Consider the following 13627-nt stretch of genomic DNA (forward strand, 5'->3'; position numbering starts at 1 on the left):
CACATCACAGCTCTCCTCCAAATAACCGCATTCACATCAAATTTAAGGCTTGTTTAATTGCTCGAGTGGTTCTGGGAACTCTATGGATAAGTGCAAACCAGTCCACTTTCCCTACTACTTATCTATCATGAATTTATTGACTGATACCCAGATTTCAATAATTATTGAAAAAAACAGTTTCTATGGGAATGGTGTGAAACTGAAGTAATTTGAGGGAACACTTGGTCTCTGGTTTCTCCTAGGGTGTCAGCTCATAGAATCACAGAGTATCCTGAGTTGGAAGGGACCCACAAGGGTCCTGGAAGTCCAACTCCTTGGCCTTGCATGGGACAACCCCAAGAATCACGCAGTGGAAGTCAAGAGGCTTCAGCTTCAGGCTACTGAAATTCCTGCGGGCGTTGTGTCCCCGTGTGTACTCGCGCGCCCTCAGAAACTGAAACCAACCCCTCAAGCGAACAGATTGCAGGTGTAATCAGCTGGCATTTGTCCTGGATCTTCCCTAGTTAGGAAGGAACAGTGTTTGCTTTTAGAGTGGAAGAAGGGGAGGAAAGGCGGGGGCGGTGTGCAGGTGGCGTTCAGCTGGGGCTGAGGGGAGGAGGTTCTGGCACTGGCAGCGAGTTTTATTGGTAAATACAGCTAGAAAGGAAAATATGAGCTGCTTGTCCTTGTGATTGATGAACGGGAATGACATCTGGAGGCAAAACAATAATCATTCCCTTCAAGTGGTGTTTGGCATTTGAATTTTAAGGGCTTGAAATCAGATTTGAAGGGTTTAGTCCCTGCAAAGGAGGGCCTTGTTTGCTGCCTGTGTTGACAGGGCGCTTCTCATTGCAGTGCTGAAACTGCACTGAAATGAAAGGAGAAATCTTCTCTTCCTCAGCTAAAGCCAGGGACTACAAAGCCCCCATAAAGATCAGGGGTAGGCTACACTCAGATGGCTCCTCTTGGAAAGATACTCCTGCTTTTGCCCAGGTTTTGCCTGGGTTTTGACAAACTCTACAAGCTCAAACACAAAATCTATTGTCACAGGTGAAGAAAAAGACCAATAGGGCCCCTTTTGGGCTCCCCAACACCACTAGAAATTACTATTTTTAGCATAGATAGTGTAAGGAGGCACCTAGCCATCAGTGGAGCTCTACTGATTTATCCTGACGCTGCATTTGGCCCTGATGTTTGGTCTGAGTTTGGCTTCCAAATTTCTTAAGTGGAAGATCAGGTGGGACAGCATTTCCTCAGGACCTTAAGCTTCTGATGGTATTTTAATTAAAAAAAAAAAAAAAAAGCCCCTACAAGGAATGTTTATTTCAACCCTGCTTGCAAATCCCAAATTGCTAGCACCTCTCACCAGGAATGACCTTCCTCATCTCGAAAAAGCCCTTTGGAATTCACAATGTGTTCATATATATTAAAACATATATACTGCTGCAGTAACATGGCATGTATGCTCACCTATATTTCCACGGGACTGGGGATATAGACTCAGACATACATGTTGATTAGTCCCTTTAATCCTGAAAATTCATCGGCACCCACATCACTTCAGGCTTATTATATAGTAGGAGGAATTCTTTCGCTTCCTGCTTTTATACTCTCACTGCTGAAGTGGGTCATACCAAAACAACTGGGTGCAAGCACAGCCAGGTGGTTTCCCTGTTAAACAGCACAACTTCAGGAGAATTAAAGGGTGATTTATCAATAAAGAGAACTTTTTTTTTTTAATATATATATATATATATATATATATAATGCCCTCAATACCTGATAGGCTATATCCTATTTAATTCCACAAGGTGGGCGACAACGAGCTTTGAAAGCAGTCTGCACCTACATCTTTCTGCTTTACCAGATACACATGAGACTTCAATTGCTTTCAAAACCACACTTGCCCTCTCTCAGCCCTCTCAGTCCATCCCTGTTCAAGACACAGATGTGCGGTGCTTTTCAGGACAAAGAGGGAATATCTGTTTGTTGGCCAGCATTTGGTTGGGTCAAACAAAGTAGTTAGCATAGCACCGAAGGAGTTACATTGCTGTTTTTTCCCAACTTCAATCTTTTTTTTTAAATTTTTTTGGAACAGAAGCAGTAAAAAGAACCCAGAAGCACCTAGCTGAGTGCTTAAAACAGGGCAAAGAAATGGCTGGGGAGAAGGACGGGGAAGGAGCAGACCCAAAGCTGATGCGGATGAGCGACGGCCCATCTTCAGGAGTGGGGCTTCTAAATTTGCTCTGCCCCAGCAGGAAGATGTGCAGCTGCCTGGAAATTCAGGTGGAAGAGCCTGGCCCCTGTAGCCAGAAGATTTTGAACTCCCTCCTCATGGTGGATAGGAGAAGGGACAGGGAAGGTACGTGGCAGATCAAGACAGAGTTTCCTTCTTGCTTCATGCAAAGCAAGTCTTGGGCCAGAGAAGACAACGGCCACCTGAAACACCTCCCAGTGATCCCAAACAGACCAAACTCCACAGTCCTTACTCAGGAGAGAAAAGGAGACCCAACAACAAAACCCAGGAGTTTTGCCTGAGTAAGGAGATAAGGAGTGCGTGAGCAGACTTCACAAAGCTTCTCTAAAAGGGAGCAGGGACTCCTGCCTGGCATTGCATTCCCACAAGAGACATCATATAATGGTCAGGACACTTAGACAATAAAAACACAAAAAAATCCCTAAACCCCAGGCTTTCTATCACATGTTTTTCCCCTTCTGAATCATCTGACCAGTGGTGACATTTGGAGCAATGAACTGGATCCCTTCTCTCATTCTAAAGAAAATTATCCCAGCTTTCACCCGAGGGGTTTGGGGCTCAACCAGGGATGAATCCACCTCAATGGACATGGAACCAACAGCCAAAACTCCCACAGGTGGCAAGGGAAGTTTTGCCTGTGGGAGGACGGTGAAGGCAGCCTGGCCTGGTCTCTCTAGATGTGGCGCAGGTTTTTTCTCCAGGAAAGCAGGGACTTCGGGAAGAGTTGCGCGGGAGCAGCGTTGGGTCTATTTTTTCCTTTCACATCCCACCTTCGCCCTTTGTGTAAGGAAACAGTTCAAAAACCAAAAAACCAAAAAAAAAAGCTACTGTACAAACAAGTAAACTGCAATTATTGTGCTGTCTTAGGCAGTCAAGGAACTTAAAAGGCAAAAACAGAAAGAGAAAAAAGATTTTTTTTCACGTGTGTATCAGTTGAGACACTAGTTTTCCCATGCCTACAAGAGTCCTCAGCATTACCAGCCTCCCAAATAAGGTCCAGGCTATTCCAAAACAGCGTGAGCAAATTTTTCACTGTATTCAGATGGAAGCTGATGATTGAAAGGTTAGTGCACATTTAACCGTGGCTGATGAGAGCAACTTTTAAAGAAATTCAAGTATTCATCAGTAATCTGTTCGGTTCAGAAATACTTTTGTCATCTTTAGTTTCAAGTTTTCAGAAACAGCAAGGAAAAGGGAAAGGTCACCTGTTGTGTAAGAAAATAATATTGCAAATAGTGCTGTTATATTTGACCAGGAAAGCAAGGCTGTTCAGTTGGTGCACAACAATTTTCTCCGTTCCTTGCTTTTGGGGAGAGAAAAGACTTCAAATCACTTTCTCAAGACAAGCACCAGCAGGTTTTCCTTCTGCATGTTGTAACCCACCCCTTCACTGCTCATCCCCCACAACAGCACAAACCCAGCAAGAATGAAATTTTCACGGTGCACTTCCAGCACCTCTCACACGCATTAACTTAAGCCTCACAACACCCCTGTGAGGTAGGTAAATATTATTATACCCATGTACAGATGGGTAAACTGTAGGCACAGAAAGGTTAAATGACTTGCCCAAGGTTACACAGCAACTTCGTGGCAGAGCTGGGGTCGAAACCCAGGAGTACTGTCACCCAAAAATCTGCAATGACTTCTAGACCGTGGCCACTTTCTATGCTCGCTGTAAGAGACCATCTGACAAACACAGCATTGCACAAATCCAATTAACTCCACGGATTACAAAGTGCCTGGCTTTCAAACAGTGCCTTGCTGCATGTGTCCCAAAGGAATGGGGAGGGCACAGGAAGGTTTATGCTCTCAAATAATTTTTTTCCGTTTCCAGGGCTTGGTTTTGTTTGGTTTGTTTTTTAGGTTTTTAGTATACGACAGGAAATGATATCCACATTATTTTATCAACAACATCACTTTCCAGTTGGGTTCTGTGCATGTTCGAATATACACTGAGGTCCAGATGGTTTATGCAGATTTATTTTAATTGTCACCAATTGCGTCCCTCCTCATCAGTGAAGAACCAATGGAACATATGCAGCAATCCGTCATCTTATTTTCCCATTTTTCTCATTATCCCACTGTCTGAGCTTCAAGTAAGGAACAAGGGTTGAACACAGGCAAAATCCAGCACAGCAGGAAGGCTCCTCCCTTTCTTCACATCACACCTCAACAGGAAAGAGTCACCACACCGTTATTCCCAAGTTCAAACACAACAGAACAATGAAGCGATTCTGAACATGCTCATGAAGAATTAAGTGGATTGCAACAATCTCTAGCGGTACCCAAAGGTCTGGAAATGTGTTCTGCACACAGTGAAAGGTTTGCCCACGTCTATTTGGGATAGCCTCAAGTTCTCCTCGTTCAAACCAGGCTGAGATTCTCTGCACCAGAATACACCTGAGCTCCAAGGAAAAATAAAACCAGCAATCAAAACCCTGGGAAAGCACCATCCCCAAAGCCCCCAGGGCTTGAGACAACTGCCAAAAGAACAGCATGCAAGCTCCAGCAAGCAAAGGGTCCACAGCGGAGTTCACATCACCCCTACCGTCCTACGTCAGCCACCTCAGCTTCTGTGGGGATTGGCATAGACCTTATTTTGTCATGGTTATTTGGGTTTTCATTTTCTGGTGGGTTTTCTTTTGCAGGACCACATTGGATCTGAACAGAACCCAGAGAAAAGCAAACCCAGTAAAAGAAGGAAAAATCCTAGGAAAGCCTGTCTCCACAATTTTCCACTGACTCTGGCAGCTTCCAAATTGTCTCCTGCCCAAGCTGCCCAGCAAGCAGGCACTAAAAGGTTTTGCAAATGCACAGTAGTAAGTTTTCCTTTTCAAAGCACCTCTGAGCTTCAATGAAACCATGCTGGACTAACCTCAGACCACATTTTCTTCAGGAGGTTTAGTCATGCTGCAGGTGTGCATGTGACAGGTGTGACATGCAGGGGCCAGGGGTGGGATAAATTGTGAAGTGAATCTTGTGTGTACAAAAATATATCTGAAGAGCACGGGGTGATTGCACTCTGAAAGTCAATAGCAATGCTCCCCTTGTGAGCCAGCTTTTAGCAGACCATTCACTAAAGCTTGGATTTAATTTTGCCCTGTTTCATCCAGTCAGCTTTAAATAAAAATACATGCAAATGACTGCTGACTTTTGGCAGGTGCACAAAAGGACAGGGTGAAGCACAGAATTAGCTCCAATCCCAAACACTGAAAAAATATATATTTACACTTTAAATGGGTGTCTCACTTGTACTTTTCACTGGTAATTATTCACCATTAGCTCCTTTTCTGCAGTTCGGGTTGGATTTGCTGCAGATGAAAAATGCCTCGTGTTGGGTGGCAAAGCATGACAAGGGCATGGGCAGGGACCTTGTAATTCCTGTGTTCCCATTGTTGATTTGGTCTGGTCTGAACGATTCCTGTCTCCAAATTAGCTGCCTATGGATGTGTAACACTATCACAGTAAACATGCCATCCATCTGACATGGATGGAGGGATGGATGGGTTGACATCCGAGCCGTAAAAGTGACGCTGTTTGCAAAACAACCTCAGAAAAAGGAACAAAGGGAACTGAAAAATAACTTTTCCATTGAATCAGGCAGAAAAGACAAAAATGCCAGATCGGAGCTGACGTACTCCACCACATCCTGAATCCTGGTCTGTGGCACGGAGTTACATCTTTACCAGGAAGTTTAGCACTTCCAGGATCCATTCTGGCCATGAAGCCGAGTAGTGCTGGCTCCATACTGACTCCTAAAATCTTCCACCCCTGATATGGAGCAGATGCATCCAAACTGCTGATTGGGGACGGTCCCTGGCCAGTGCCAAAGACTGGGCAAGCTGTGCCTGAGCCCAGGGCTCCTTGGAGTGGGTCAAAACCATGCCAGGGGAGGTTTGAACAATAACAGTCGGGATGGTGGAGCCCTCGTGCCTCAGCATTGCCCTGGCATGGGAAAGTTGGCTGGTTTAGATGATCCCAGGCTGAATCCAGCACCACAAATGTGCCAGAGAAGTTGCCCACTGGTCTTGTGATGTGGATAAATACAGGCTCAACCTTCTCCATGGCAGTTTGAAGAGCTCCTCATGCAGTATCTTCTGGCCAGAAGGTGGGATATGGTATAAAAAAAGGTACTGAGGAAAAGCTGAGGAGTTAAAATCCAAGCGAAACCAAAACAAGTTGCTGACCATCCTGCAAAAGTGCACACAAAAAAAATCAAAGGGCAAAAAAGTAAAACAGGAGGAGAGGATGAGACTCTTAGCACTGGGACTAGTACCAATAAGGAGCTGGGGTAGTTTTCCACCCCAAGCTTTTGTCTTGGCAAAAGGCGCTGTTTGGCAAGAAGATCACAGGTAATCCCAAAAGGAAATGGTCACCACCCCAAACAGTCCACCAGGAACATGCTGGGAGTAGTGGCAGAGCACGTGCTTTATGTTAAGGCTGTAATGAAGTCCTGGAAAAAGAAATAGTTCTTCAGGGTTGACACAGGCTCTCCCTGGAAATCCTTTGCTAAATGAAGATGCCGGTGGATATCATTCAAAGAAAGGAGAAGCAGAGGCAGAAAGTTTATACAAGTAATGAAACAGTCTTAACTCGCAGTGGAGGCACCTGCCTTGTTGTTATCCACACTATGAGCCACAGAGGAGGAGGACTTTGGAACAGGGATGTGTCAAGCCCTTGGTTAAGCTGGTTTGGTTGTGAGAAGTTAGCACTGTATTGAGAAGTAAGGACACTTCCAGAGTGTTTTGCCCCTTCACTCCTGGCACGGGGCGGAGGCGACGGCTGTTGGTGTGGTGGTGTGGAGTAAGATCCCGTTCCTGAGGGAAGGCAGGCTGGAGTTGCTCATGAGAGGCAACACTGAAGGGTCTCCTCCTCCTCCTGGCACCTGGTGACTGTGCCTTGGCTCGTTGTCACCGTCCTGGTGGGAAGGGTCCGGCTGTTCAATGGGGCCAGTGATGGGCACCACATCTCCAGACCTCAAGGCTGATGAGTTTGGGGAGCAGGACCTTCTTATGATGCTTTTGAAAACAAAGATGCCACCTCCTGGAAAATGGTCCCCGAGGAACAGCAGGGCTGTTAGCCATCCATTCCTTTCTCATGCTTTTGCCACGCAAATGCAGATGCGGGGAGGAGAGCTCTTCACGCAAGGACCAAGGGGAGCCTTTACATGGGGAATTGGATCAACATAAGTCTACACTAACATTAAAGGCAAGTCAAAAGAAAGTTCTGGAATGAAAAACACAGGCCTGTCACTGGAGGATGGGCACCTCCATGTTTTTAGGACTCAGTAGGTGGGGACAGCAAGTTCACTTCACAATTACCTCTTTTTATGGAGACAGTACACTGATCGGGGAGAAACAGGGTGAAATGTTAGTAGGACACTTGGGAAGGGACTGTCTGTGGGGCATAGACAATGGAGAAGGGAAATGAAAGCTTTTCACAAATATATATCAGTTCGTGTGTATATATATATATATGTATTTATGTGCACAGCAAACAAGGGACTGGGGAGTTAGATAGAGGATGACAAGACCAAATCCCTCCCTTTGCATGAAAATGTGACCATCACATTGGTTGTAATCAGAGCCCAGAAACATCTGCCTGAAATGGAGTTTGACTGGGAATTACAGTACCAGTGACAATTTGGCTTTGTATAAACTTTGCTGTGTGTCTATAGTTTGGCGTGAAGGAGTCCTGCCCTCCTTGAAAGGGACAGACACCAGTTAAAAGTTTCCTTTACAAAACAAAATGAAACAACTGAAGAAACCCCAACGTTTTCTCAGAACACTGCAAAGGATCACTGATTGAAAAAAATGTTTCTCTTCAGGTATATTCAGGCGAAGAAAGCATTCAGCTTCTTTAAACTGTTATATAAAATTGGTACTAGTTTCTTTAAATACTATCATAATTAAAAAAACCAACTGATTTCTGAAATTAAAAAAAAATCATAATCATAATTAAAAAATATCCCCCCCATGCTGATCTTCTCTTCAGAATAGGTCAGCATGGGAGTTTTGCACCCTAGACAGTTACAGTATTTCTGGAATAAAAAATTGCAATTACACACAGAAAATACTACAGCATTCACTTAAAAATATCTCATTTTGTTGTTGTTGTTTTTCCCCTCCCAAGTAGAGGCATGGTGGGATTGAAAAGATGCCCTGAAATGGGAATATTCCTTTAAAGGAGCAATACTCTCAAAATGGAAAAAGGGTGTCGGATAGATGCAAACCCGGTGATTTAACTCGAAAAGAACCCAAGAGATTCCAGCACAGAAAGAGAATCCGAGAGAGATGAAAATGTTCAGACACCGAGCGGGTTATTTGGAAATGTCAAGACAACCCCACAGCCCTCGGCAGGACCGTCTGGTCTTTGCCAGCATCGGAGGTGGCAGCATCTCCTGGCGGTGGAAGGCTAAGCTAAACCACGGCGCTCTCGCTACGCTCTTGGATTTCCTCTGGTTGTTGTTTCTCGCCATGTACTTACAGTAGAGGGTGACACGAGACAGTTTTTATCAGCAGTTCCCCACATGTAACCGAGTCGAAGAATTTTCTCAGCTAAATCACAACAACAACATCAACAAAAATACAAAGCACCAAATCATCTCGAGACGTGAGTCAGTTTTACAGGTTATTACCGTTTGAAGAAGTTTTGTTGGTTGTTTTGTTGTTGTTTGTTTTTGTGTTTTTGTGTTTTTTTTTAATCCCGACTTTTCATGTTTTGTTTTCCTTAAAAACAAAACAGAAACAAAACAAAAAATCAAAACCCAAAAATCCCCAAAATGGAACGAAGGATGCTTTACAATCACTTTAAGGCTCGCACTGAATGAGACATGACAGGTCTTACACGAGATTACAAATAATACATGTATGCCTTTCACAGCCTTAAAATGATACAGTAGGTCAAATTATTTTGCCAGTCACTGATCAAGTATTGTGCCTTTAAATTGACTCGCTTTTTGCTACCATGCTGAGTTTTATTATTACTGGAATAATTATTAGATATGTGGAAATGTAATTTCGGATCATGTTTTTGGTTTATAATTCTGATAATTTCTCGTTTTCCAGAAATCAAGGTGGCAGGCCTTATTCTGGGCTCAGACTGTTGGTATTTGCTCCACTGGAGACAGTGGGGCTTTATCACGAGCAGGTGCTGGGAACAAGATCAGATCCTGTATTTTCCCACTGATCTGGTACAATCCCACCTTTGTACAGGGTCCATTTCCATGAGGAAAACGGTTCCAGGGTGGGATCATTTTTATAACACGACTCGGTCAAGGCTTGGCCCAATGGTGTTATAAATTCCTTGCCAAATTATCTTACAGACCTGATTTTGTCTTTCAGCTGTTGGAAAAATCAAACTCCATTGGGGTTGTCTTGGCTTTGCTTTCTTATCTTTGCTTTCTTATCTTTGCTTTCTTATATTTAGACATTTGGAGGGTTTTTTCTGCTAAATCCAATAAGAGCAACAGGATTTATGTTTTTTTCATACATTTCTCTCTTTTTGTTGTTGTTAATTTTTTTTTTTTTTTTAATTTTAAGGTTTGCATTTCAGTTGGATGGTTGGTTTTTATTTTTTTTTTCCTGGCATATAATCATCAAAGAGTTTTGCATGAGAAAGGTGACAGTACTTAATGAAACTCAGCACCTAAGGGCATAAGGCAGTTGTAGGTTTGTTTGTTTGTTTTTTTTTTTTTATTTTTCAATCAGCACCAATCCCATAAATAATGTTCTACACTTGGTGTACGGTATAAAACTGATGTGGAGATGCCTCCTTCTCCACCTGTGAATCCTAGGTGTGGAAGTTGAAATACTGTTTCTTGTGTGTAAAAAACAAAAGAAAAGTTTTTCTTTTTGTTTTTACTTACAAAACATAGAGAATATCTTTTTTTTTTTTTTTATACATACAGCAACCAGAAAGAAAGCTTATCTGAAGGTTTGTGTTTGTTTCATGATCTGTGTTTACCGTAAACAAAAATAAGGTCCCCTCTTTTACTTTTGCTTTAAGGAGCTTTAAAGTGAAGATTCATATTGTAGCAACTCATATAAGAGAGGTCCATCTCTATACCTAATACCTACAGCTGTGGGGGTGACGTATTGGAGGATGTTGATAGTTCTTCTTAACCTCCTGTCTACAAAATGAGCATCCCAGGCAGGATATCTTTTTCTTGGGATGTCAATCTTAATGAGAGGCCCCTCGGGGGGGTAGGGTCGCCCAGATGGAGTAGATGGTACCATTGCTCTCACCTGGAAAACGGGCAAGCAAGTGTCAGCTGTGAGTTCCTCCTGTTGCTCCGTGACCGCTCTGGTGGGCGTAGCCTGGGCCCCCCGGTACCCAGGGGTTTGGGGTGCCATGGGCTCAACATCGGGGGGCAAAGGAATGCCCCAGAGCAGCTCGGCGCAACAGGAGCTGGCAAAGATCTTAGCTCTTGGCCCCATGGGATGCAGCACACCATAATATAACAGCATCAAAGCTATCCCAGCAGCAAAGCTAAGAAAGACACAACACAGTGCTGGCACGGCATAGTGGTCAGTGGTGTCAGGATCTCTGTAAAAATACCAAAGGAGCGTCAAGGCAGCGTTCTCCGTCAGGACCACCGTGTAATACGCAAACATTCGGTATCGAGTCCGCCCTTCCTTGACATTAAACCAGCAGAAAATGTACACAATCCCTACCACCATGTTGAAGAGGATCTCCTCCCACTTAGACATGCAGAAATCTGTCCCACCATGGATGATCCAGAAAGCCATGGCACACCAATGGACCACTACAAAGATCCCAAAGTAGAGCTGGAAGATGGAAGCAAAGAGAGCAAAAGAAATAACTCGGGATGAGATGGTGAAGAGGCGCCAGAAGACATGGATGAGGGCCCCTCTGTAGCTCATACTCTTCTTGTCGTCCCTAGAGTCCCGAAGAAGCTTGTGATAGGAGGCTAGCACCCAAGCCAGGGACATCAGGGAGGCCACAGAGGACACACCTGCCGGAAGACACACAGATCCACTGAGTTAGACAGGAGCTTTGGTGGAAAACATCATCTGCTCACTAAATTATTGCATCTGGGGCAGGCTCAGGAGCCTGAAGTTTCAACTCACGTCAGGTTGTCCTTACAGTCTGGAGGAGAGAAATACAGAGATATCAGTGTGGGAATTGGAAATGGTGCTGTATTCAGGAGTTCTCTGACTCATTGTCCTTATCTTCCTGAGCCACTGGATTGGCCACCCCACCCCAGCTCTTCTGATAGGGAACAGCCTCCGTGCTCATCCTAACTGGATCCACATTTGAGAGTTTGAAATCCAGATCCCACCTAAATGCTGCAGCCCAAGTGTGAAAGTTACTTTTTTGGAGAGAGGAATCTCTCTTGGAATGCACCATGCCAAGAGCAGGACACCCGTATTCCCTGCAACCGCAGGGATTCTTTTTTATTCTAAAATACTTCTATTTAAGCAGCATTCCCATTGATTCTGCCTTACTCAGGAATCCCCATTCGCACTTGCCTTTGGGAAAAATATGTTTTTTGTCCCATGCAGATAAAATATAAATCCAGGAAACATCAAGACTCATCAATACCCTTGAAATAGTCCCAAAACAAAGAATCTGATCTCTCCAGCAAATCCCTTGCTCTGTTTCTAGGATGGACCCAAGACCTATATTGGAGGTAGCTCACCTCCAGCCTTGTCTCCTGGCTGGACCACAAATCCAAGCCACAGTTATGTCAGGGAGGGCACAGCCTGCGCTGGGGTCACCTTCAGCTCCCAACACGTCCCCTTGCACCCTGGCATGGGGCAGAACACCCCATGATATTCCAAAGGGCCCTGGTCTTATTCTCCATCCCAACCACCACTTAAACAATTTATTTCCTCCAGAAGATAAAATAGTGGCCCTACCACACTTTGGAGGCTTTTAAAAAATATAACTCCGTTGATTATCACAAGGGTAGATTGAACAACTCATGGAGCAAAGCATCACAATAAAAATTATTGAGAGATTCCTGGGAAAAGAAAGAACCACTGGCATCCTATTGCTCCCACTGCTGCTCACTGGACAACTGTTCTGCAGGTGAGGAAACAGATGATGGACCAAAATCCATGTTTGGGAAGCTCAGTAATTCGGTAGCTATGGCTGGATTGGGCCTTAGCCAAAGATTTATCTGGGACCATCACCTTTAAATTCCAAAGGAAAAACTGCTTTTCAAGTTTGTTCCAAGCAAAACAAACAATAAGAAATGCCCCTCCATCTCTGATGTGTAACTGGGAGATAGCTCCAGATCTCATTTGGCTTTTACTTTTTTAAGAAAATCCAAGGAACATCTTGCTGCAGCTGCTCAGAGTTAAAAAGGTAAAATGCTCAAAAACCCGAAATTTCTTCTTCTCCTGTTTTCTTTGCTCTCTGCTTACAGTGACCTGGCTTCCATGGGAATGCAAATAAGGTCCACTGGCTCTTCAGACCTCACTCTATAGATTTTATCTTCTCATTTTTGAGGAGTCCACCCCACAGTGTAGCAGGGTTAGATTCTCCCTGTTCCAACCTATCCATGTCTGGAGGAGAGGTGATGGAAAAGGAAGCCAGGAAAGATTAAGCTCTGCCCTCACTGGAATTCTCACAGCCTGCAAAGTCCACTGAAACTACACCTTTACATCAACTCTCGAGTCTCCCTCTGCATCTCTTGCCTCTGGACTCACATATGCATTTAGAATCTCAGACTGAATTTTAAGAAACAACAAACCACAAACTAGTGAGAGCAGTGGCCTTATCCAAGAGAGAAGCTTTAGACCACCAGCTTTAAGAAAATCAAAATTTCCCCCAAGTTCTAAGTCCTCACTAAGAAACACTTGCACATAGGACTTGGGGATTCCAACCACAGACTCACAGAATGGTTGGAGTTGGAAGGAAGCCCTGGAGATCATCCAATCACTCTGCCAAGATAGGATCACCTGGAGCAGGTGGCACAGGAACACCTCCAGGTGGGTTTGGAATATCTCCAGAGAGGGAACTCCATGCCCTCCCTGGGCAGCTGTTCCAGTGCTCTGCCACCCTCATTGTAAAGAAGTTCTTTCTCATGTTGAGGTGGAACTTCTTGTGGTATATTTCATGAGGTCATTGCTCCTCATCCTGTCATTGGGCACCACTATAAAGAGTCTGGCACCGTCCTCTGCCATCCCTAGGAAGTATTTCTATGGATTATTGAGATCCCCTCTCAGTCTTCTCCACACTAAACAGGTCCAGCTCTCTCAGACTCCCCATAATGGATGGAAACACCTAAATATGAACAGCTTCATACTCAAGCAGATGTAGATTAGATTCATTTTTAACCTGCAAGGTGAATTACATTTTTGGGAGAGTTTATTAACAGTTTTGGAAGGATGAGTCACGCCACAAAGTTTTGTTATGTGT

At 44.2% G+C, this 13627-nt stretch overlaps 1 protein-coding gene across 1 annotated transcript in view; it reads right to left on the reverse strand.

Annotated features, from left to right (window-relative positions):
• Nucleotides 1–1756: 1756 nt before the first annotated feature.
• The window catches only part of XKR6 (XK related 6), a gene marked incomplete at its 5' end in the record, with an annotated part of 176074 nt that continues 164203 nt past the window's right edge, over nt 1757–13627 (reverse strand). The window contains one exon of the mRNA XM_048298497.1: nt 1757–11213. Coding sequence (XP_048154454.1) covers nt 10249–11213 — 965 coding nt within the window. The remainder of the gene's footprint in view (nt 11214–13627) is intronic.

Source organism: Corvus hawaiiensis, chromosome 3 (assembly GCF_020740725.1).
Source record: "Corvus hawaiiensis isolate bCorHaw1 chromosome 3, bCorHaw1.pri.cur, whole genome shotgun sequence".
NCBI classification, from domain to species: domain Eukaryota; kingdom Metazoa; phylum Chordata; class Aves; order Passeriformes; family Corvidae; genus Corvus; species Corvus hawaiiensis.